A 26,295-nucleotide genomic window follows, 5' to 3' on the forward strand; every position below is an offset into this window, starting at 1 on the left:
CCTCCTTTCAGTGATGCACAGCTCAATCAGTGCAGCAGTGCTCCTGGTAGTGAAAGGTCAGAAACTCCCCAGGTGCTCATCCCTAGGTTACATTACGGTTCTCTTGTTTAGTGGAATTTGGTAAAGTGTTAAAAAGAATGAAGTTTGTATATGTTAACATGGGAAGATTCCCTAGGCAGATTAAGTGAAAAACATAAATTCTAAGACCTATTATTAGAATCATGTTGTCATTTATAGCCTTACCTGTGAATCACTAAAGTGAGTATGCTAGCATATCCTCTGGGGGAATTAGATGTGTGTGTTCCCAGTGGTCGTCTTGTTTGGGTGGGCAGGTGGAGTTATGGGGGAGATTCCAGTAGTATTTGCTTTTATATGCCCCTGTAGATTGACTTTTAATTTTTATTTATTTATTATTATTTTTTAAAGATTTTATTTTTAGGTAATCTCTACACCCAACATGGGCCTTGAACTCATAACCATGAGATCAACAGCGACATGCTCTACTGACTGAGCTAGCCAGGCACCCCAGTAGTTTGATTTTTTACAAAGAGGAGTCAACCCTCACTTCACAGATTCCTAGGACAGTTGCTTCTTTTGTTGTTGTTGTTTAATTATTATTATTATTTTTGAGAGGGAGCGAGAGTGTGAGAGAGAGGGCATGGAAGCAGGGGAGGGGCAGAAGGAAAGGCTGGGGTGGAGGGAATCCCAAGCAGGTTCTATGCCCAATGCAGAGCCCGACATGGGATTCCATCTCATGACTGAGATCATGACCTGAACCAAAATCAAGAGTCGGATGCTTAACCAACTGAACCACCCAAGTGCCCCCACCCCCCAATTTTTTTTTTTTGGGTGATTGCTTCTTAAATAATCTTTCTTTCTTTAGGTCTCTATTTACCTTTTATGCTAGTCCAAGCTACTCTAAGCATAAGATGCTGGCTGCTTGGATGAGTGTATGAGCCAGGTGGTTAAATCGTTGGTCCTGTGTTTCATTTGGGCTCTTTTGTGTTCTTTAAAAAATCCAATGTAATCCACTTCAAATTGCTTCATAACTAATAAAAAAAAAATAATTTTCTATTTACTTCTTGGGAGGGAAGGATTTTTTTTTACTTTATTAAAAATTTTTTTTTAACATTTATTTATTTTTGAGAGACAGAGCACAAGCAGGGGAGGAGCAGAGAGGGAGGGACACACAGAATCCAAAGCAGGCTCCAGGCTTTGAGCTGTCAGCACAGAGCCCGACGCGGGGCTCGAACTCATGGACCGCAAGATCATGACCTGAGCTGAAGTCAGCCGCTTACCCAACTGAGCCACCCAGACACCCCGGGGAGGATTTTTAATCTGTGAATTTAGTGGTGGGATTTTTGACCTTAGTATAATTTTGTGCCGTGGTATCTTTTCTAAAGACAAAGTCAAATCCACTGCCAGTATCTTTGATGACGAGGAAGGAGACCTGTTCAAAGAAAAAGCAGCTGCTTTGCCAGAAGCCACTGTGAATCAGACAGATGAAAAAAAAGCAAGGGCAGAAAAAAAGGTGAGTGGGAAAGAAGACTTAATGTAGTTAAGTCTTGTTAAGTGTTGTCCTGGGACATCTTGTTAATTCATCTGGAACCCAGAGGGAAGTGGTGTTTCCTTTCAAGTGTATGGTGTCTTAAGATCGTGCAACATCCAGCAAAGGTGAAAGAAGAATACAGTGAACACCCAAACGCCTACCACCTAGATTGAGCACTTGTTGGATTTGAGCACTTTGTTGGATGATCTATTGATGATCTTTTCCTGAATCACGTTAAGGGGTACCAAAGGATGTTTTTCCAATTCTCTCCTTTCTTCTACATTAGCTGACATTTTTCCAAACAGAACAGAAGAGCTTTCTCTCCCTCTTTCCTGCTTTTTTAGTTATCCCTATAGGATCATGGATGCTATTCAACCTATTATAAACTATTAGCATCATTTTGTTTGTTTTTTGGGTTTTTTTGTGTTTTGTTTTTTTGATACTGAAATGAACCTGTATTTGGCCAACCGGATGCATCCCCATCAGCTTTAAAGCTCTTTTGGCTGCTGTCCCTTTCCTTAGTATCTTCCATGGTTAGATCTGTCTTCCCTCCCCTCCCCTCCCCTCCCGTTCCCTCCTTCCTTTTTTAAACTTGATTCATTTACTTATTTTTAAGTAATCTCTACTTCCATTGTGGGGCTCACGCTCACGACCCTAAGATCAAGAGTTGCATGGTCTTCTGACTGATCGAGCCAGGTGCCCTGATCCATCCTCTTTCTAAAGCACATCTTGTGTGTCCTCACTGTGAAACCCTCACCTTCCCACTGCTGACCACCTAGGTCCCAGCATTCAGAACCCAGCAGGCTCCTAGGGTGGCCTACCTTCCTATGTTGGCTCCAGTCATACATGTGGCATTTGCTCACTGTAGGTAGGCAGTCTGTTCTACCCCAGTCTGTTGATCCAACAGATGTGCCCTCTGTCTCAACTTGTTCTTCTCTTCTCATGCGGTTCCCTCTGTTTGTAGTGTCCGTGCCTGTACTATGTCCTGCATCCAGGCTTTGTCCTGAAAGATTTATCAGGGAGCTGTTTCTGTCTTCTTTCCTAACTTATACCAGTTTTTAAATTCTTTCTTGTGAAACTTCTTTTGCATTAATTCTTAGTACAAATTTGATACATGTTTTAGGTCCACAGCATCGTTATTCCCTTGGCACATGGCCTAGTGCTTTATCCTAGCAGAGACTCAGAGTGTTTTCTACGTGAATGTGTGAATAAGCCCTCCTTTCCAGTTCTCTTGTTAACTCTCAGGTTTTTGTTTTTGTTTTTTTTTCCCATCAAAGGTTACCCAACCCTCCAACAAAAGTCCCAAGCCCTTGTCAGAAACAAAGACTCAAAAAGGTTTATTTTCAGACGAAGAGGACTCTGAGGTAAGGAATTCTCTTTCTTAGTTCTGGGAATTAGTCCTTGGGTATGACATTAGAAATTTTTTTTTTTTTTTCCTTAACATTTATTGTTTTTGAGAGACAGAGCACAAGTAGGGGAGGGACAGAGAGAGAGAAAGGGAGACACAGAATCTGAAGCAGGCTCCAGGCTCTGAGCTGTCAGCACAGAGCCCAGTGCGGGGCTCGAACTCACGCACCGTGAGATCATGACCTGAGCTGACATTGGACATTGAACCAACTGAGCCACCCAGGTGTCCTGAAACTATTTCTGAACGAGGATTTTGTCAGTAGATGTGTGAGACGTTTTATTAAGTATTGTAGTTCTTTCTTTGAAATTAATATGTTTTTTAAAATTTTTTTTTTAGTTTTTTTTTTTTTAACGTTTATTTATTTTTGAGACAGAGAGAAACAAAGCATGAACGGGGGAGGGCCAGGGAGAGGGAGACACAGAATCTAAAACAGGCTCCAGGCTCTGAGCTGTCAGCACAGAGCCCGACGCGGGGCTCGAACTCACGGACCACGAGATCATGACCCGAGCCGAAGTCGGCTGCTTAACCGACTGAGCCACCCAGGCGCCCCTGAAATTAATATCTTGAAAACTCATGTTTAGAGTGATGCTTTTCACTCTTAGCGGTGTTGAATCCAGTACATCTCATGGGAGGAAAATACTCTGTTCAGGAGGCTCAAATTGAAGGCTCTTTTTTGATCCACAATGAGTGAGATGCTTTTAACAAGGACTCGACATACCATTTTCTTTTCAGTAGTCTCACTGAGTAGTGGGCGTAGTGCCATAGTGTTATGTATTCTGGCGTAGCCTCTTATGACCAGGAACAGTGTGGGCGGGCAGTGCTTGCTGCCAGCCTCGGTCCTCACAGGCTCCCGCCTAGAAACCTCTTTCCAGTGGAACAGCATCAGCTCTCAGAAGTGTCACTGCTTTATCTGACTCTCACAGGCCTAGGTTCTTTGAGAACGAATTTTAGGCTAGGCCTTTAGGGGATCAGAGACCTGTCTGAGAATGTAACAAATCCTCTTCACAGAAAAATGTGTGGACACGGCAGAAATTTACATGTAATTTCAGGAAATTGTAAACTCTGGTGTAAGCTCTTACGATTACTTTGCACTAACAGCTAGGATGGACGAACAAATCTTTGGAAGTGGAGTGATTGCCAGTGATGTAAATAAAACCTGTGAGGCTTATATTTCATTGACGGCCAGTGTACAGAAGATAGGAATTAACCAGACTCCAGTTAAGCCAAACTCCTGACCCATCGGCACGGCATGTTGGGGCCTCACACTCTGGTCTCATCCACACTCCCAGCCTCCTGCTCATCAAGCACAACCACACTGACCCCTGCTCTCTGGGAGTGCTGTTCCCAGAAACTGGATGCCTTGCTTCCTTACTTTCTATAGTTCTTTTTTGAGGTCTCCCCCAATGGCCCTTTGCATGATTACAAACCTGCTAGCATGTGCCACGCTGCACTCCTTGCCCTCTCTTCCGTTCTGTTCTTCACGGTATGTGTTGCCGTGTGACACTTCTTGTGTGCTTGTGGGTTATCTCAGATAAGCTGAGAATAAGCTAGAATGAGCTGCATGAGGGCAGGACATTTTGTTTCCTCCTCATACACCTAGACTAGTGCTTGGCACTTGAGAAGCCAACAGATAGTTGTCGATTACATGAAGAAACCAAATGTGAGCAATTTCCGTGACTTAAAAGGTGTTCCAGTTCCTTATTACTGTGAGATAAATCACTCCAAAACTTAGTAGCTGACAACCCCAGTAAGTTTTATGATCTCTTACGGTTCTAGAAGTGGACTGGGTTCAGCTAGGTGCTTTTCACTTAGGGTCTCTCACATGCTTCCAGTCTGAAGGTGGCTGGGCTGAGAATCCTCTCATATGTCTGGTACCTGGGTGAGAAAGACTCAGACAGCTGGGGCTCTCGGGGCACCCCTCTCTATCTCCATGTGGTCTCCTAGCATGGCAGCTTCAGGGAATGTGGGTTCTCAGGGGTGGCGCAGGGCTTCAAGGTGAGATTCCCCAGAGAGCTGTGCAGAGGCTGTGTTGCTTTTTGTAACCTAGCCTTGGATGGCAGCATTATTGAGGCAGTCACAAAGGCCCGCCAGGGTTTAAGAGCAGGAATGCAGACTCCACTTGTTGATGGCAGGAGTATAAAAGAATTTGCAGACAGGTTTCATAACCACCACCAAAGCCTTTGTCCCATGTACACAGTCATAGATTGTCTTTATTGGGTACTATCAGAGTGCCTAGGCAAGAAAAAGTGAAGCAGTGCAGTGAGATCTTTCCTGAAATGCAATCTTGCTAGTGTGTAAAATGCAGGAGAGGCGTGGGAGCCTGTAGCTTCCCCTATGTGGTCTCTTTACCTCAGCCAACCCGTGGAACTCCATGGGGTCCAGGCGAGTCCATTGGGCCGAGAAGAGTTCTTCTCAGTTAATGAAATCTGTAGGTCTATGTTTGAGAGTAGATGTGGATTCCATAATAAAAAGAAATTATCCAGAGAGGTCTTAGAAACTATGTTCTTGTGCTATTTAATTGTCTGGCTCTTGTGTATTCACGTTCCTGTCCTGAGGGAATAGGTGTCCCATTTTATGTTTCTAATTCATGCAGCTCAGTTTGTATCATAGGCTGACACCACCACATTTTGGAAGTTTTTTAGAGTCTACAAGATCTTTTGCAAAATCTCTTAGCTATAGTTCAAGTAGAATACCAAACATTTTAAAATAAAATATGAATTCGTATTTATTTGAAAGAAACAGTGTAATACTCTTCTAAGAGGAGAAGAGGGTGTTAGTAAATAAAACAAAGTCCTAAATCCAGTAATTTGGGAATCTAGCTCTATTTCCGGTATTGAATCTGTTTCATCATTCTGATTCTTAGGACAAAAAAAGGAAGTCTTTGCTACTTTTTTAGCACAATAAGAGATTGATTGGAAAATGTCCACGTGGGAGTATAGAAACCTCCAGTGAGGCCACCTGGAGTTCTATGGTGGCATCTTCTTTCTCACATGTGGGTTCTGTGCTGCACTCTGCTAGGAGAAACTGACACGTGTTCTCAGCCACTTTCTCTGTCACGAAGAGACCTAGACTCACGCAGCCATTATATTATAGTCTTCAATGTTTTATGTTTAATTGATACTTCAAAGAATGTGGTCTGTCTTGTTAACCAGGAACTTTAATCTTGATCCAACAGGATTTGTTTTCTTCACAAAATGTGAGTAAGTCAAAAGAGGCATCTCTCCTGCCTAGCAAACTCCCCACGTCGGTCTCGCTTTTTGATGATGAAGATGAAGAGGTAAACATTGTTACTGTAGTGCAAGATAAATAAGTTTTTGAGGAGTAGAAAACCATTGCTGATGTCGATTTCTAGTCAGAGGCTCATACAGTAGAACAAGGTGATAGGGAGGCAAATTATCTGAGGCTCACATAACAAAAATATTTAGTTTTTGTCTCAGTGATTCCTTCCTTGAGTCCTCTTAGTTGTACAATGGGCAGGACATTAGATTCTTGGCCCAGCTCTTGTGGACGGCTTTGTAGATTTCATTTTAAAAATCTACCTGTAAGAAATATAAAGGATGGATCTTTGTTATACGCAGCGATCCACAACGTCTTGGACAAAGCAGGAATAGGAGAAAATGCATGTCCTCACCTTGTTTTTCTTTCCTACCCTGCATGAGAGAGCAAAGTGGGGGAAAGAAATAAGAGGGAAGACAAACCAAATCTTCCCTCTTATGCAGTACTGTGCCGTGGCCAAGCTCATGGGCTTTGGCACCAGACCCCTGCTTTCACTTGCAAGTCAGGGACCTTGGGCAAGTAACTTCAACCTCCTGAACCTTATATAGCTTAATAGAGTATAAGGTCATTGTAGCAGCCGACACAACTAATGTACAGCTCTTGACACTGTACCTGGCACATCAGAAATATTAGCTCTTGTCGTTAGTATCCCCATTGGATGCCAGTTCATTTTTGGCACAGCCGTTCCTTATTTTCCCATACTCTACCCTGCTTAAAGTCTCCTTTCATTGAATTTTTACATATCAGGATTATTCACCTGCTGTAGTATATTGTTGAGAGTGTTCTTCTAACTTGGGTTCAGGCCCTCTGATGATTTTGTTTCTATTACCTTAGTGAAAATACCTTAATAGATACTTTGGGAATGCCTGACTATACAAAACTTGGCAAATGCCATTCAACCTATGAGAATCAGCTCTTCAGTAGGCCAGTGATTATATCTGGTAAATTATTTCTTAAATTTGTGTTGTCTTTTTAAAATTAACTAGAAACACAAGTCATGCCTTCCCTCTGTCCCAGGTGTGTGACTTCAGTAGGTATGGAAGAGTGGAAAGAGCTCCCTATTTCTCTTTATTGTTAATAATCCATTGCTCTGGTTTCTAATTCAGAGAAAGGTCCAAGTTGTTGGCTGCCACACAGGTTGTACTGGTCTCCCTAATGAACATACAGGGCCCACCCACAGCGGGCCTGAGTGGGGCCGGATTTCCTCCTCGTTCTGTGTTCTTATCCTCAAGTTACCCTCCTCCTGCTCCTTCCCAAGTGTTTTGCCTTTGAGTTCCATGTGGTCTGTTTCCCTTCTGTGAATGGAGAATACAGTGAGAGAAGATAGTAGACTGTTATTTTAGGGATATACATAAGAGAGAAGTGGGATTTACTGGCATTTTGTGATTTTTTTGTCTCTCCAAGGTGTTATACATATTCTGTACCTGACTAGAGATTTATTCTCTAACAATTTGACATGGAAGATCGAAGTGTTTTGTTTTATGTGTATGAAGTTGTCATACTCTTCTGTCATTTGTTTTTCTAGGATAATCTTTTTGGGGCAACAGCTGCTAAGAAGCAGACATCATCTCTTCTAACTCAGAGCCAAGAGAAAGCAAAGCCTTCTGAGCCCTCCAGAAAGAAAGCATCTGCCTTATTGTTCAGCAGTGATGAGGAGGTGGGTTGCAAGTTTCTCCTGGAGAAGAGCAGGAGGTTGTTTGATGGGATTTAAGAGTTACAGCTATCCTGGGACGCCTGGGTGGTTAAGCGTTAAGCGTCTGACTTCAGCTCAGGTCATGATCTCATGGTTTGTGTGTTCGAGCCCTGCATTGGCGTCTGTGCTGACAGCTCAGAGCCTGGAGCCTGCTTCAGAATCTGTGCCTCCTTCCCTCTCAGCCCCTCCCCCACTCGTGTGCGCGCTCTCTCTCTCTCTCTCTCTCTGTCTCTCATAAATAAATAAAAATTGAAAAAAAAAAGTTACAGCTGCTAAATATTTTCTTTTTCTACCTGTTTTATATCCAGTGAAGTTCAGTTACCAAAGACTATGTTCACAAAACTGTCTCTTCTTTTTCTGGAAGAAAGGTATTTAGTTTAAAGGTTAATGTTTTCATGACAGTTGAGAATAAAGTAAGTATGCCCCTCAAATTATAACATATGCTAATTCACATGAGTTAGGCCTTATTTTATTTTATTTAAAAAAATTTTTTATTTATTTTTGAGAGAGAAAGTGCACGCACATGCAAGAGGATGGCAGAGAGAGAGAGAGGGAGAGAGAGAATCCCAAGCAGGCTCCATGCTGTCAGCACAGAGCCCAACATAGGGCTCAATCTCATGAACCGTAAGATCATGACCTGAGCCAAGATCAAGAGTTGTATGCTTAACTGACTGAGCCACCCAGGCACCCCTAGGCCTTATTTTATATTGTTAAATGATCCTTATGTTTCATTAATCAAGAATTATAGCTAGACATGTAATATTTATGCAAGCTTAACTTCTTTTTTATGAGTCTTTTTTTTATTTTTTATTTTTATTTTTTAGTGTTTATTTTTGCGAGAGAGATAACAGAGCACAAGAGGGGGAGGGGCAGAGAAAGAGAGAGACACAGAATCCGAAGCAGGCTGCAGGCTCTGAGCTGTCAGCACTGAACCCGAAATGGGGTTCACATCCACAAACCGCGAGATCATGACCTGAGGCGAGGTCAGATGCTTAACCGACTGAGCTACTTAGGCACCCACCCCTTTTATATGAGTCTTAATATTTTCATTTGCTATCTAGATACAAGTTAGCAAAGTCACTAGTGAATATGGTTTAGCTGCTAATTTAGCTGTACAGAAAAAGTCTTTAAAAACCCTGAGCATTTGGGGCATCTGGATGGCTTATTTGGTTGAGTATCTGACTTTGGCTCAAGTCATGATTTCACGGTTTGTGAGTTCAAGCCCTGCATTGAGCTTGCTGCTATCAGTGCAGAGCCTGCTTTGGATCCTCTGTCCCCCCTCTCCCCTTTCTGCCCCTTCCCCCCCATGCTTTCTCAAAAATAAATAAAACATTTTTAAAAATTAAAAAAAACAAAACCCTGAGCATTACAAATCTCCCTGGGGTGCTTGGGTGTCTCGGTTGAGCGTCCGACTTCACTCAGGTCATGATCTCATGGTTCGTAAATTTGAGCCCCACGTTGGGCTCTCTCTGGTCAGCACAGAGCCTGCTTCAGATCCTCTGTCCCCATCTCTCTCTGTGCCTTCCCTGCTTGTATGTATGTTTTCTCTTTCTGTCTCTCTCAAAAATAAACTAAAACATACTAAAAATCTTCTAGCATTACAATAATTGCTCTTTATTTTAACATTGTAAGAAAATTATGAGGGTATGATGTGGATGGAGAAACTGTAGCTATATCAATGTTTTCTATTGGAAGTAATTTAAAATGACACAACATAATTTGCTTTTTCTCTTCCAACAGAATTTATCATGGATTTTCAATTTTTTCTTCCTAACATTGTTAGTCGTTGCTCTCCTTATAATAATGGGCAACCATAAGTGGAAATTTTCCTACCACAGTATTATAATGATTTAGGGAAAATGAAAACAAAATTGACTTTTGAACAATGTGTGAATTTAGGGGTACTGACTTCCTGCGCAGTTGAAAATTGACATATAACTTTGGACTCTCCAGAAACTTAACTACTAATAAATAGTCTACTGTTGACCAAAATCCTTACCAATAAGGTAGACAGTTGGTTAACACATATTTTACATGTTTTATGTATCATACATTCTATACCTAAAATAAAGTAAGCTAGAGGAAATAAAATGTTAAAATCCTAAGGAAGGGAAATACATTAATGATACTGTACATATATTTATTGAAAAGAATCCATGTGCATTTCAAACCCGTGTTGTTCAAGGGTCAACCATATTAGCTAAAGCTGGGAGCAACAGTACTTGGCTGAGTAAAGATACCCAGTGTTCTAGAACAGTGATTCTCAGCCTTGGCTACCCATTGGAATCAGCTGGAGAACTTTAAAGAGTACTCTTACTGAATTCCAGGGCTGGAGATTCTGAATTAAGTAGTTTGGCAGATGGTCTGTCCTTGGAATTTTCTAAAGTTCTCCTGGGAATTCCAGTGTATAGTCACTCTTGAGCCTTACTGCCCTAGAGGAGCACTTCTCAGACCATAACATGTGAAGAAATCACCTGGGCATCCTGTTAACAAATGCAGGTTCTGATTCAGAAAGTCTGGGATCAAACCAGAATTCTGTATGACACATGCTGCTGGTTGTGGACCCCACTTTGATTGGAGAAGCTCTAGACTGTATAGAGACCAAAGGACCACTTATGTAAGTGTTCAGGAGTTCCCAGAGGTGAGAGCATAGCCAAGTGGGGTTCCCCTAAATGCTTTCTAAAGGTCAATTTCAGACTTTTGTTGATGGAAGGGGTCACCAGCATCTTTCATTGTGTCTTGTTTATATGTGCATTGCGTGAGCATTCTATACATTTTTGTACAGCCTGCTTCAAGATTTTTGAATCGAAATGTATAATTTTCCTCCAAAGTTGAGTGCTCTTGATTTTTTTTTTTGACATTCGTCTTCTCAATTTCTTTATAAATAATTTTGAATCTCCTAAGGGTAGACAACCTACCTTTTCCTAACCCAGAATAGGACCATAGAGGGGAGAAACATAGTGTAGTAATGGAGGAGGAAGGCAGAAAGTTTGCGAGGTCAAAGAACCCAGCTGTCTAGATTTGAGTTCAGAGGAAAGTCCCAGTCATGAGTTCTCTTCAAGAGTGATGTACTTGATTAAGTATTTAGTGTAAATACAATTTAATGGAACTTAAATTTTATTTTATTTCCAGGTTCCTTCATCTGAATGGTCACTGGGTTTTAATACATATTTTATATTTTAAGGATCAGTGGAATGTTACTGATTCACAGATGAACTCAGCGTCTGACAACAGATCTAAAGGAGAACTAAGGGGCTCTGGGACCAATCAGGAGCAGGAGGCTAAGGCTGTGAAAAAGACCAGCCTCTTTGAGGAGGATGATGAAGATGATCTGTTTGCTGTTGCTAAGGACAGGTGAGGTAGTCATTGTAAGAAATCATTTAGCAAGTGTCTGTGGTAATAAGTAAAGGTATTTGATACATAAGATGTCAGTTACTTGGGGGTGACATGATGATCATTCATTACCTAGTAGTTATACAAAGGAGAATGTGTTTGATTTTCACTTGTAAGGTATTTTCCCCCAATACTGGGAAATGTTTTTGTTAGCAGATTTGCCTAATTTCTTCTAATTATTTTTTTTAACCCCTAAATATTATTTTTCTTAGTTTGTTAGGGATTTAAGTGCAGCTTGTTATCTTTTGTTTTTCCTCTGAGATGCCCTGTAGAATGTAAAGTTTGGTCTGGGTTACTTAAGTTTCTCATTTGAATGGAAATCTGCTCAGCATTGAAAAACATCCTGTTAGGAGGATGATTCTTTGCAGAGCAGTGCTTTGTCACACCAGTGGCTGGTAATTCTTAGCTGATCTAGGTGGTGTCCACATGAATACTTGAACTAAAGCCAGCAGGATATTTCATAGACTGAGCATGGGCTGTATTGGTGTTGTAACATGTTGCTTTACAGACAATAGCAAGTGTAGGAGGGGATGTGGAATGTGGGGAAATAGGTTCTATTTACAGAAATGGGTTAGAAAAAAGCTTAGGGCAGAAAACCGCCACCAATGGGATCCGTGTCTCAATGGGATCACGAGTAACTTGTTATCTTGCCTGTAGGAAATTACTTTCCGTCTGACTCCAATATACTGTTGTACCTTGATCACAAACTCCACTTGTCCCCCAGACCCTTTGCTTCTTATACACACAAGTTAATGATTACTTCCGATTGTTTTCTCCACGTCTCTGTGTGTAAGATCTTTTTTTCTTCACGTTCACCACGTGGGTAATATCTTGTGAACTCAATAAATACAGAGACAAAACCCCTGTCAGGGCTCGTGTCTCCTCCCGGACATCAGCCTCTCTCATATTCAATTCTGTGTCCGCTCTCTTGCTGGACCAGAGAGAACTCCAGACTCATAGTCTGTGACAGTGGAAGAATTGGAGCCCTCACACAATGCTGGTGGGAATGTAAAATGGTGCCACTTTGGGGAACAGTCCAGCAGTTCCTTAAAAAGTTAAATATGGAGTTACTCTAGGACTTAATTTCATTCTTGGGTAGATGCTCAAGAGAAATGAAAACATGTCTACACAAACACATTCATATGATTGTTCATTGTAGCATTATTCGTAGAAGCCAGAAAGTGGAAATAAGCCAAACATCCCATCAACTGACGAGAGGATGCAGAAAATATGTTCTATCCATACAATGAACTCTGACTCAGCAATAAGAAGGAATAAAGTATTGATACATGCTACAACATAGTTGAACCTTACCTATCGTGTTAATTGAAAGCAGCCAGTCACAGAGGACCACATGCATGGTTCCCTTTGTATATAATGTCCAGAACAGATAAATCTATGGAGACAGAAAGTAAATTAGTGTTTGCCTGGGGCGAGGAGAATTGAGTCTGTTAACAGGCATGAGGTGTCATTTTGGATTGATGGAAATACTGTGAACCTAGATTGTGGTGATGGTTGCACAACTCTAACTATACTAAAAACCAGTGAAGTGCATATTATAAAGGGGTAGATTTTATGGTTTGTAAATTATATCTCAAAACCATTCTGAAAACAGAAAGAAGCTCTGTGACTTTAACAGAGTTGTGAAATACTGCCTGGTTAGCTGGGCACTTAGGTGTCCTGGCTTGCCTGGACAGCCCTGGTTTGTGCCTGCCATTCCAGCATGACGACTAATAATAATTTCCCTTTCACTCTCAGAAATGTCCTGGTTTAGGCAATAGGCTCCGTGGTTATCTGAATGTTTTCTCATGTCTGTACCTTTCAAATAAATCAAAATACTTAACCTGTTATTTATAATGAGAAACACCCTAGTTCGCTGAGCAGCATATTTTTCTTCTGAGGACAGATCTCCATGGGAGGGCCAAACTTAACCAGCAGTTGCTGAGTATGTGGAGTGAGAGCCAACGTTAAGGACTGGCTGTTGTTTCCTATTAGAGCTCTGGCCAGAGAGCTAACTAGTTTTCTGTAGCTTACCTTCAGAATCTGTCATCAGATATTTTTTGTGGATTGGTTTGGTGTTTTGCTGTGTTTTGTTTTTTTTTTAGAAATTACTTGTTCATGGGGCTCCTGGGTGGCTCAGTCAGTTAAGCATCCGACTTTGGTTGAGGTCATGATCTCACGGTTTGTGAGTTCGAGCCCCACGTCGGGCTCTGGGCTGACAGTTCAGAGCCTGGAGCCTGCTTCAGATTCTGTGTCTCCCTCTGTCTGCCCCTCCACTGCTTGCACTCTGTCTCTTGCATTGTCTCAAAAATGAATAAACATTAAAATTTTTTTTTAATTAAAAAAAAAGAAATTACTTGTTCACGCTTAGTTGGTTAAGTGTCTGACTTTAGCTCAGGTCATGATCTCACAGTTTGTGAGTTTGAGCCCCACATTGGGCTCTGTGCTGACAGATCAGAGCCTGGAGCCTGATTCAGATTCTGTGTCTCCTCTCTCTGCCCCTTCCCCGCTCACACTCTGTCTCTCTCAAAAATAAATAAACATTAAGAATAAAAAAAAGAAATTGCTTGTTCAGAAAATCATGCATGGGATATTTTCCTGCTATAGTTGCTTAATGAGGTTTCTGGTATTTTTTTTTTTTTTATATATAGTGTTTTATTTATTTTTGAGAGAGAGACAGAGTTCAAGCAGGACAGGGGCAGAGAGAGAGGGAGACAGAATCCAAAGCAGGCTCCAGGCTCCAAGCTGTCAGCCCGATGCGGGGCTCGAACCCACAAACTGTAAGATCATGACCTGAGCCGAAGTTGGATGCTTAACTGAGCCACCCAGGCGCCCCTTGGTTTCTGGTATTCTTTAGGCATCTGATATAGTGATTGCTCGTCATCTAGAAGTCAACTGTTTTGGTTATAATTTATATAAATTTTTATTGGTGTATATCCATAAAGGTATATTAGATACTACCGTACTGTGTGATTACAAATTGGCTTTTTGCTTTTATAACTTATTCAGGGTATAGTCTTAATGTTTAACCATTCTTTAGTGTGTATGTCCAATTAAGTGCACTCAACTATTTGGTTAGTTTTGTTCCCTAGTCTGTGATCCTTAGTTTTTTTGTATTTGTTTTTGTTTTTGTTTTTTTTAAGATATAGGCAGAAGTAGGTATTAAACTAATGAATAAGTTTCCTAGTGTCTTGCTAATAATTAAACTTACAAAAAAGGTTATAATATAGACCTATCAGTGTGTATGTTAATTATATTCTAACGTAAGTAGATATAGATGGTAAACAATTTGGTGAAATAACATGTTAGTATTACTTTTAGCTAGCTAAAATTGAATTTAAAGTTTGCATTACTTTGGTAATTCTGTAGTGTGCTAGTTGGATGATTCCTTATCACATGGTGAAAACTGGAACTTGACCTTTGAGTAGTTAGAATGCTTTCTGTTCTGGATTCCCCATGTCTATTGCTAAGCCTCCCTGTGATTCTCCACTTTCATATATCTGTCCCTTAAAAGCTCTGATCAGTATTTGTTCTGTTTATTGGTTACCTTCTCTGTGGAGCCAGGGCAGAATCTAGGTGAGAAGGTAGGTGAAGACCAGCTAGAGGAAGGTGGTGACGAGAGTGTGGCTGAAAGGGCCCAGTATATTCTCTCTCTCTCTTTCTCTCAATATTTTAACTTCACACTGTTTTTGGTTTTGTTTTGTTTTGTTTTTAAGTAGGCTCCACACCCATCATGGGGCTTGAGCTCATGACTCTGGAATCAAGAGTCACATGTTCTACTGACTGAACCAGCCAGGTGCTCCCCCCCGCCCCAACCCCACTATATTCTTTATTGAAAACAAATGCTGGAGATCTCGTTTCTGTGTATCTAGAGAATTCTAGAAAGCTAATGGTCCTTATAAGATTGAATAATGCAAATCTTTGTAGTATTTTTACTCCAAACCTACCTCTCCTCCCAGCATCCCCATACATGCTTTTAAATACTTGCAAAGCTAGTGCTCGCTTCAGCAGCACGTATACTAAATACTTGCAAAGCTAACAGTTAGTGCTCCTACAGTGAATCAAAGGGACAAGTAGAGAAGGCCCCTGAACTCTTCCACATAAGGATGAGAGACAGGCTGATGATTTGCTAGACACAAATGGCACCTACTTCAAAAGTTTTTCTCATTTGCTTTCAACTACGTAAGGTCAGCAGATGTCTTGGGTGTTTTGGTGGTAGGTGGGTTCCTGTAAGTATGGCCTGGAAGGAATATTGTATATATTTTTTTAATCATACCTGCCTTTAATTTGACCTTTTGCTTGATTGTATAGCCAAAAGAAGACCCAGAGAGTGTCACTCCTCTTTGAAGATGATGCCGATAGTGGAAGCTCTCTCTTTGGCTCTCCTCCTGCATCTGTTCCTCCTGCAGCAACGGTATTCTTGACCTCCTAGACCCAGGAAATATCCTTGCCATGATCTTATGTGAATAGTGATACTTCCCTGAATCAGCTCCTAAACCTGACCTTGTGGGCTAAGTCTAATGGAAAAACCTATTTGCCTAGTTTTAGAAATAGATCATCTAGTTATGGTATTTGATGAAGCACATGTGCAAAGCGTGGGGGAAAGGGTTCCTTCATGTCCTGCAGCCCCTTCAGCATCAGGGGTGGGTTTCTGAAGTCTGAGGGGAGAGCACCGTTGCAGTTCTGGGCAGGTCGCCAGGCTTAGCCCCAGTGGCATGGAATTGTGCAAACATTAGACCAGGTCAGTTAAGGCACACATTATTCCTTTCAGGAACATGTTTCAAGTACCAACGCTTTGGTCCCAGTTTATGTGAATAGCCAGTCAGTAAAACGGAAGGAAATTCTGGCACCTGCCAGAACAAGGATGAACCTTGAGGACTTTATATTGAGTGAAATAAGCCAGTCAGAAAAAGGCAAATAGTATATGATGCTACTTACATGAGGTACCTGGAGTAGTGAAATTCATGGAAGCTGAAAGTAGACTAGTGGTTGCCAGGGGCTAGCAGGAGAGGGAAATGGGGAGTTGTTCAAGGGGACAGTTTCAGTTTTGCAAGATGGAAAAATTCTGGAGATTGGTGGCATAACAATGTGAATATTTTTAACACTGCTGAATTATAAATGGTTAAGATGATACATTTTGTTTTTTGCCATGGTTAAAATTTTTAAAAAAATTAAAGTAAAGGGGGCACCTGGCTGGTTTAGTCAGTAGAGCACACGGCTCTTGATCTCAGGGTCATGAGTTTGAGCCCCATGTTGGGTTTAGAGATTACCTACATAAATAAACCTAAAAAACATTAAATATATATGTTTTTAATATTTATTTTTGGGAGGGAGAGAGAGAGAGAAAGACAGAGAGAGGGAGAGCGAGCAGGGGAGGGGCAGAGAGAGAGAGACAGACAGACAGAATCGTGAAGCAGGCTCCAGCCTCTGAGCTGTCAGCACAGAGCTTGATGCGGGGCTTGAACTCATGAACCGTGAGATCATGAGCCACCCAGGTGCCCCTAAAAAAACATTAAAAAAGTTAAAGTATGTAATAAAAAAAAGTCCATCAGTGGCATCTGGTGTAAAGGATCCCAGTGATTACATCTAAATGACATCACTACCACAATCACCTCAGCTAAAGATTTAGCCAATCTCGATGTTAGTTATATCAAAAAGGAGTATTAAAGAATGAGAGGAAGCTGGTATTATGTTACATTTATCCAGGGAACCTGGGCATACTGGGATCCTGCCCTGGCCTGTCATTCATCTTTCCCCAGCTCATTCCTTAGTGGGTGTATGTGAGTGTGTGCACATAGAACAAAATGAGGCCAAACAGCTATTTTACTGCCAGCTGGCAATTGCTAACAGCCCCGAAGGGAAATGTAGAACTTTTTAGGCTAGACCCCATGGATTAGAACTCCTTTATCTGACCTGGGTTAGCCTAAAAGGCCAAGAATCAAACCAACTCACAGCCTGCTGTCAGGCCTTCGACTCCCAACTCCACGCCATTCAAATCTGGCACGTGATAGAGGCAAAAAGACACTTAAGACCAGGAAGAAGGGATGAGCCCGTGGGACCCCTCCTACATTGGAGCAGCCACCACGGCAACTCTGCCACCCATGCTTGATGAGGAAGGCCCTCCTCCTCCCACCGTGGTGATGGGTGACCAAGTCCCTGTTACCTGCATAGGTTTGTCTCCTGTCTCCTGCATGAAGGAGAGATAAGACTGTAAAGGAGCCTTTGAACTTCTGTTTTCTAGAGGCTGATACTTGGTTTTTCCATTCCTCCTAAATAATTTTTGTTTCAAGTTTATTTTACATTATGCAGTAATATGTGGATGTCTTCTTTAAAAAGGTTTAGAAAATGCACGGAGAATACAAAGTCCTTATGCTCCTGCCAGAGTAGTCATTGGTAACAGTGCATTGTCACCCCTTTCAGGCCTGTTTCCAGGCATTCACTCTATTTAGTTAAATGAGGTCATGTTGTACATTTTCTGTAAGTTGTTTTGTCCTGCGGCATGTTTTTCATTTCCATAAGCTTTAGCTTCTTTTTTCACCACTATCAGTATTCCGTAGTGTAGCTGTCCCAGGGTATGTGTGACTTATTTTGCCTTTGATGGAGTAATTGTCACTGTTTCCTGTTTATTAGGGATCTCTCTCCCCCCCCCCTTTTTTTTTTAAGTTTTTAAATTATTTTAAAGTTTATTTATTTATTTTATTTTTTGAGAGAGCACAAGTGAGAGAAGGGCAGAGAGAAGGAGAGACGGAATCCCAAAAAGGCTCTGTGCCTTCAGCGCACAGCCCAGTGCGGGGCTGCAGCTCACTAACTGTGAGATCGTGACTTGAGCCGAGATCAAGATCAGGACGCTGTGCCACACCAGCGCCTCTAGGGATGTCTCTTTCCATCCCAACTTCCGGGTCATCTTTAGCCTTGACTACTGAGATAATTTCTTATCTGGCCTCTCCTCGAACGCTCCTTCCTTTCATCTGCCCTTCTTGCTGTTGCTCTGGTTCTGTTCTTAAAGGCAGCCTGATCCTATCATGTCCTTGTCACAAATGCCTGAGCCTGCAGTGCCACCCGTAATCTCATTCACACTGGACTCATCTCTTCCAGCCTCACTCTCCGTGTGCTTTAGGTGACTCTTGCTGTCCCAGATTACTCCAGAGAAGGTTGTTGTCTCTCTTATCGGGAAGCAGTTTTCATTTTGTCAGACATAGTGCAACTGTTAACTTGTCCTGTGGAAGCTTCCCAGACCAGGCACTTGTCAGTTGATGATTTAGGGACTTTTTTCCTCCACCGTATTCCCGCTAAGTGGGTGTGCACAGCTTGCACCAGAAGCCTTCAGCATTGGGAGGAACATGCTGTGTTCCCTGGGCCCCGGGGCTCCCTCCTGCTGCTTCTGAGGTGCTCGTGATCTTTTCTTCGAATCACCCATACTTGGCGTCTCCCTAAAGATGACATCAAGTGGTTCTGTGGTTAAAAGGGTCAGGAGATCTGAGTGGTTTTTCATTGTAGATTGTAAATAATAACTTCTTCTCTAGATAAATGAGCAATAACCTAATAAATTTTAAAGGGCATGGAAATGGAAAACTTCTTTCAACCTGTAGTAATTATGACTGTTAAATAAGACAGAGGGTCAAAGATCTACATCTCACGTAGCTGAACAAACTGTACACAGATTCTTACCATTTGTGAAATACAGTTCCCTTCAGACAGCAGTGTATAAAACACTTTTTTTTTGTTTAGAGATCCTAGAATATTTTAAAGTTAGCTGTGACTCTGTTATAAACCTGTCAAAGAAATTAATTTCACGATGAAGATGAAGTCAGCTTTATCTTTAGGAAGATTTGCAACCGATAGTTTGGGTGGCGTTTTCCTTGGTTTAAGGGGCCATACTAAAGTCTCATTTTTCACCCTGACCGGTTTGCGTTGAAGTTGTATGTGGTTTTCAGAGAGCCCAGTGCATTCCACCAAAAGTTTTTCCTTTAATCACTTCAGTATTGCCTTACCTCTTCTGAAATTGTTTTGTGGGTTTCCAGCCTTTTATTTCAGGTTAAAACTGATTATACATTTTAAGGACCTCTTCCTAACAATAATTAAAAATCTTACTCTATTTTTTCTTCATTTATAATTTTTTCTCTCTCATAGTTAAGGAGCATTCTTCTTTGATTTCCCAAATCTGTCTTCCTAACTTGATTTAGATATTGCTTCAAAGCTTACTTCCTCATAACGTCTCACCTAGTTGGTATGATAGAGTTATAGTTTTTCCTCAAGAATTTTTGATCATTTTCCCCAAGGATGCTGATAACTCTAGGTGAGTCACATAACCTCAGTTTTCTAATCCCTGAAATCCCTGCCTCCCCCATCAGGAACATGACAGATTGAGCAAAGTACTCACAAACTGGTGTGGACCATCTACTTGGTATCAAACACCATGACTCGCTGTTGAATTATATTATCCTTTCAAGGGAATAGACAGACATATGTGATAGCTATTAATGTAAGTTAAGAAGAAAATAAAAGCGAGGTAGACAGATAAATAATCTTACCAGTGTAGCAACTGATACTTACTGAAGAAGGTAGAGAAACCTTTATGGGGACCTCAAGCTGGGCCTTGCTTGAAAGATGAGGATTTGCTTCTACAGACAGTAGGGAAGGGTGCAAATTCACGGTAGGTTTAAGGAATAGTGAAGATTGAGGGCACCTGAGTGGCTCTGTCGGTTAAGCGTCTGACTCCTGATCTTGGCTCAGGTCATGATCTCACGGTTTGTGAGTTCAAGCCCTGCATCAGGCTCTGTGTTGATGGCGGAGAGCCTGCTTGGGATTCTGCCTCTCTTTCTCTCCGCCCCTCATCTGCTTGTGCTCTCTCTCTCAAAATAAATAAACTTAAAAGAAGAAAAGGAATAGGGAAGATTGGTAAGATGCAGGTAAACAAAGGGAGAAGATGAGGTATTAGTTGATAGTCACATTTAGCATTTACTTAATGCAAATAGTGCAGCTTTGGGGCGAGAGATGAAGCAATCTGGTGCGTATTTTCTTTTAGCAGAGGCAGCTCTGGATGACATCATTGACCTGAAATGCGGGAGGACGGAGGCAGAGAGGAGAGACTAGTGGTTATCTGGGAGTCAGACATAAGGTTCTAATCAATAGCAGTATCTGTGAAGTGAATGGACACACGGAGACAGGTGCAGGCGTTACAGTGGCAGAAGCTGTGAAGTGCTGTGTCTATAAGTGAGGTGGTGGCGTTTATTGCTTCTCCCTGTTTGTGCCCCCTTCACTTCCCGCACTGTCTCTCCCTCCACATTTCACTAACTCCCTCAAGAAGATTGTGGTTTCACCTTGTTCTTTATGTTGTCATGCTAGTAAAGCACACTTTTTTTTTTAATTAGAGAGAGAGAGAGAGAGAGAGCAAGCAAGCGAGCACACAAGTGGGGAAAGGGCAGTGGGAGAGAGAGAATCTTAAGTAGGCTCCACGCTCCGCGCACATCCCAATGTGAGGCTTGATCCCACAACCCTGAGATCATGACCTGAGCCCAAATCAAGAGTTGGATGCTCAACCGACTGAGCCACCCAGGCACCCCCACAGTTTTGTTTTTAAGGATGTCATTTGCTTTTCTTTTGGTAGAAAAGAGAGACTGTCCCTGAAGTACCACCTTTGCTGTTCAGCGACGAAGAAAAGGAGGCACCATTCGGAGTGAAACCTGGGGATAAGAAGGTTGATGGTGGCAAAGACTCATCAGCAGTGGGGAGCACTCATTTGGTTGAGGAGTCAGAAAAGGTAGACTTCTTTTTTTTGCATTTATATTCTGAGGTGTTTGTTTCTCATGGTTGGTAAAATGCAGACACACCCACACACAAATGCACACACCCTTACCTTTTTCTGCCACAGAAAATAAATGGCTACTTTGTTGAATATTTTGAAAATACTGAAAAGTCTGAAGAAGAAAATCGGATCCCTCCATTCGGGGAAACCTTCAACATCGTTCTTGCTGTTGGGTCTCTTTTCTGGGCAAATGTGCACACAGTGATGTGCGTGTCTCCTGTTTTACATTCTTTTGTCATCTTGTGCCCATGTCCGTTTTGCCTTTCTCTCTCCAGGGTGTTCTTCCACATCTTGTTTTTCATTTTGGTTTTCTCTCTGCATGTTTGCTCTTTCTGACTTGTTCTCTTTGTAGCATTTCTGTTATCCCTGCTTCCACTTGTACTTGAATTAAAATGGCAGTTTTAAGATTTTAGTTTCCCATTCCTTTACATTTAGTGGGTGTTGGCTGTGAATTAGAGAGCAAAGTGAAATTTATCTCCCTTCTAAAACCTTTGCTTTCTTCTCCTGGGTGGTCTGTTATCTCCTGCAGGAGCCTGTGAAAAGGCTGCTGGCTGCACCTGGAGGTCAGTGATGTGCACCTCTTTTATTTCTAACCTTTCCTGTTCTCTGCGTGTTCAGCTATTCACATTTAACCTCTGTTTCAGGACCTGTGTGAAGAATATTGTATATACTTTTCCTGTTGAGGCTCCTTAGAGCTGCAGTGATACAAATTTTTCACTTGTGCCTGAGACACTGTGACATTGTCTACCTGTAGTTTCTATGTGGACCTGTTCTCTGTTCCTGTAGCCCAAGTTACCCCAGTCATAGCCCCTTCCATACTTGAATTCTAATTGCTTATTGTGCTGCTGGCCCTGACTTGAGTGGAAGCTCCTTGAGGATTGGGACCAGGTTTCTTTTGCTCATCATTTTATCTGTAGTACTTAGCATGTTACCTCACACATACTAGCCACTTTTATTTTTATTTATTTATTTTTTAAGTTTTATTTACTTTGAGAGAGGGAGAGCATGAGCAGGGGAGGGGCAGAGAGAAGGAGAGAGAGAATCCCAAGAATCTCTGCTTCTCCCAAGCAGAGAATCCACACTGTCAGTGCAGAGCCTGACACGGGGCTCACACTCACAAACTGTGAGATCATGACCTGAGCCGAAATCAAGAGTCACCACTTAACCGACTGAGCCACCCAGGCACCCCCATACTAGGCACTTTAAAAAATTTTTTTTTTTTTTTAACGTTTATTTATTTTTGAGACAGAGAGAGACAGAGCGTGAACAGGGGAGGGGCAGAGAGAGAGGGAGACACAGAATCTGAAACAGGCTCCAGGCTCTGAGCTGTCAGCACAGAGCCTGACGCGGGGCTCGAACTCATAGACCGTGAGATCATGACCTGAGCCGAAGTCGGACGCTTAACTGACTGAGCCACCCAGGCGCCCCTAGGCACTTTTAAATTACATATTTCTTCTGGGGTGCCTGGGTGGCTCAGTCAGTTAAGTGTTCAAGTCTTGGTTTTGGCTCAGGTCATTATCTTGCGGCTTTGTGGGTTCAAGGCCCGCATCAGGCTCTACACTGGCAGCTCAGAACCTGCTTGGGCTTCTCTCTCTCTCTCTCCCCCTCTCTCTCTGCCCCTTCCCCATTCACACTATCTCTGTCTCTCTCAAAATAAATAAACTTAAAAAAAAATAAATTACATATTTCTTCAAACAAGCATAGTTTTCACAGTTTAACCACTCAAATTAGGATGCATTTCACAATCAGTGGCATATTTTAGACTTGTTTTTTTCTTTCTCAGTGGTTCATAGAGTAATAGTGGATCTTAAAATCAATGGTATCTTACTTGAAATGTGGAACTTGTTGAATGAATAAATGCTACATTTTAGGATCATTTTAGTGATTCTTATAATTGCATAATACAGTGTGAGCCTTCTACAATTTAAGTAATTTTGTCAGGTTTCTTCTTGGGACTTAGGTATTAATTAAATACTAGGAAATAATATGATCCACTCCTAGTGATGGATATTTGTGCTTTCTCTATGACTGGCAAGTTATTATTATTATTATTATTTTTTAATTTTAATGTATTTTATTATTTTTTTGACATTTATTTATTTATTTATTTAATATATGAAATTTATTGTCAAATTGGTTTCCATACAACACCCAGTGCTAATCCCAAAAGATGCCCTCTTCAATACCCATCACCCACCCTCCCCTCCCTCCCACCCCCCATCAGCCCTCAGTTCTCATTTTTTAAGAGTCTCTTATGCTTTGGCTCTCTCCCACTCCAACCTCTCTCTCTTTTTTTTTTTTTCCTTCTCCTCCCCCATGGGTTCCTCAGGATCCACATAAGAGTGAAAACATATGAGTTTCTCAGGATCCACATAAGAGTGAAAACATAGGGTATCTGTCTTTCTCTGTATGGCTTATTTCACTTAGCATAACACTCTCCAGTTCCGTCCACGTTGCTACAAAGGGCCATATTTCATTCTTTCTCATTGTGACTGGCAAGTTATTTATAGCTCATGAGCAACTGATGTAGATCAGGGTTGTAAATATGTATATCTCTTGATAGGCTGGAGGGACCTGTGACTTTAAACTGGTTGGAAAAATCATCTTTGGCTGTGAATTACCTGTGTAAGAGTCTCTGTTGGAGTAGCTGATTGAGAATTGACCTTAGTATTTTGTTACTTGGGATTAATGTGATTAGCTATAGTGCCCTGAAACATGCAAATGTCGCAGTTACTGAATTAATGAAGAGTTGGGAAGGCCCCTCAGTAGAATTTGTATTTCTAGATGTTACTTATTTTTTTTTTTACTGTTTCCATTTTCAGGGAGGACCTTTGACTGTATCTACTCAGGAGTCGGTCGAGCATTCTGATTTATTTTCTTCATCATCCCCCTTGGACAAAGGAACCAAAAGTAGAACCAAAACTGTTCTTAGTTTATTTGATGAGGAAGAAGATAAAACAGAAGATCAAAACAGCATCCATGCTCCAAAGAAAGAAGTGGGAAAGGTGAGCAAAAAGCAATAAAGTTTCAGGGTTTTGAAAGGGTTAAAGAATCTCATTTTAAGGTGTCAGTTCTGTCATATGAGTTACTAAAGAATTGAGGGTTCTGGTTTCTCTTCATCTTCACTAGCACTTGTTGATTTTTTTCTGTAATGGCCACATGTGAGTGAGGGTGTGGGGAAACTAGAATCCTCCTGCGTTGCTGTTGGGAATGTAAATTAGTGTAGCCACTTCAGAAAACAATTCGGTAGTTCCTGAAATTGTTAAACATGAGTCCCCCACAAGGCCCAGCAATTCCACTCCTGGGTATATATCCAAGAGTAATGAAGACATATTCACACACAATTAGAATGTAATGTTCTTAGCGTTATTTATATTTATTGTATTTATATTTATATATATATTTATATTTATTATAGTCAGAAGATGGAAAGAACTCAAAGTCCATCAGTTGATGAGTGGATAAACAATGTAGTGTATCTATTCAAAATGGCATATTATTTGGTAATAAAAGGAATAAGTTACGGATACATGCTGCAACATGATGAACCTTGAAAACATGCTGAAAGAAAGAAACCAGTGATAAAGGACTACGTATTTTATGATTCCATTTATTTGAATGTCCTGAATGGGCAAATCCATAGAGCTACAAAGTAGAAGTGGTTGCCGGGGTCTGGGGGAATGGATGGATGAGAATGGAGAGTGACTGCTAATAGGTTTGGGGTTTCTTTTGGGGTAATGGGAAAGTTCTAAACTTACCTGGTGGTGGTGTTTGCACAACTCTGTGAATATACTAAAAATCACTGAATTACACGCTAGGTGAATTTTATGGTGTATGAGTTTTATCTCAATAGAGATATTTAAAAAAAAAGGAAACCCAAACAGGTGCCAGGCCATATTGCCAGTGCTTTTCGTAAACCAAACTGAGGAAATGGTCCATGTTGATTTCTATAAAAAAGTGTTTTATTATTTTTTATTACAGTAGAAGTATAACCCTGTTTATGAACGAGAGCTACACAGAGTGAATATGAATTACTTGCTGTATTTTCTTCCAGTCTTTTACTCTGTGTGATTTTGTACTGTGATTTTCATGGTCGTGAAACTTTTTAAAAAATATTTTCATTTATTTATTTTTATGTATTTGTTTACTTTTTAAGTTTCTTCATTTTTTGAGAGAGACAGAGAAAGTGAGTGGGGGAGGCAGAGAGAGAGGGAAAGAGAGAATCTCGAGCAGGCTCCACACTGCCAGTGTGGAGCTTGATGTGGGGCCTGAACCGTGAGATTGTGACCTTGAGCTGAAACCAAGAGTTGGATGCTTAACCAGCTGAGCCACCCAGGTGCCCCAATGGTCATGAAACTTTTAAACTTAGCTACTGTGTTACTGTGTTGCTGTGGGTTTTTATGTGTAGTCAGTAATAATAATTAGTGAATTTTTAATGTGACACATCTCCTCAGTTGTGAGGGTTCTTTTGTTTCATCTGTGGTCGTGATACTAAATGTTATGGGTGAGAGAGTCTGCATTGTGTGAATGGAAGTCTCTGTTCTTGGATTCCACACAAGATTTATGTGAGGCTCTGCTTTCAAATAAAAACAGCCAGAAGGGAAGTAGCACGAAGGAATTTATGAAAGCGGAAACACTCTCAAGGTGGGAGAGCGGGCATGTTCTGTAAGGTGAAGCCTGTCCCCAGTTTGTTTTGAGATTGGATGTTATAGGGTCTCTCTGGGCTGGGAGCTGGGGTGGTCTCTAATGGAGGCTGCTTCCAGTCCTTTGGGGAGCTCCTCCCACAGGTTGGGAGAGGTAGTTTTTGACCCTTCAAAGATTGTATAGGAAAGGTCATGGCAGCCTTTCTCCATTGTCGGGGTGGGGGGGTTGTACCCGCAAAGCAAAAGCATTGTGACCAGTCTAGGGGTTACCCTGGGCAGAGGTGGAAGAGGAGAATGCGCGTTCTGCACTTGTGGGTCTTTGGTCTGTCAGCCCCAGGGTCTTGCAAGCCATAAGGTCAGGATGTTGTGTCCTCAGGTTTTTAATGTGTACCTTACTTATCATTGTCCTTGTGTCCAGCCTTTGTTCCTATCAATCCCCTTCAAGGACTTGGGTCTCTGACTCGGGGCATTCCTTCCACTGCTCTGTTACAGTAGCTTGTACTTAACATAAAGAAGAGCTCTTCTGAA

The 26,295-nt window shown here is 41.5% G+C and overlaps 1 protein-coding gene across 4 annotated transcripts in view; it reads left to right on the forward strand.

The window, feature by feature from the left end:
• WASHC2A (WASH complex subunit 2A) overlaps positions 1 to 26,295 on the forward strand; it is a 62,009-nt gene that overhangs the window by 26,419 nt on the left and 9,295 nt on the right. For all 4 annotated transcript variants that reach the window (XM_049645372.1, XM_049645374.1, XM_049645375.1 and 1 more), the window contains exons 16-23: positions 1,404 to 1,531; positions 2,827 to 2,913; positions 6,133 to 6,234; positions 7,759 to 7,890; positions 11,111 to 11,280; positions 15,631 to 15,733; positions 20,927 to 21,079; positions 23,947 to 24,129. In XM_049645372.1, coding sequence (XP_049501329.1) covers positions 1,404 to 1,531; positions 2,827 to 2,913; positions 6,133 to 6,234; positions 7,759 to 7,890; positions 11,111 to 11,280; positions 15,631 to 15,733; positions 20,927 to 21,079; positions 23,947 to 24,129 — 1,058 coding nt within the window. The remainder of the gene's footprint in view (positions 1 to 1,403; positions 1,532 to 2,826; positions 2,914 to 6,132; positions 6,235 to 7,758; positions 7,891 to 11,110; positions 11,281 to 15,630; positions 15,734 to 20,926; positions 21,080 to 23,946; positions 24,130 to 26,295) is intronic.

The sequence above is a fragment of the Panthera uncia genome, chromosome D2 (assembly GCF_023721935.1).
Source record: "Panthera uncia isolate 11264 chromosome D2, Puncia_PCG_1.0, whole genome shotgun sequence".
Taxonomy (NCBI): Eukaryota; Metazoa; Chordata; class Mammalia; order Carnivora; family Felidae; genus Panthera; species Panthera uncia.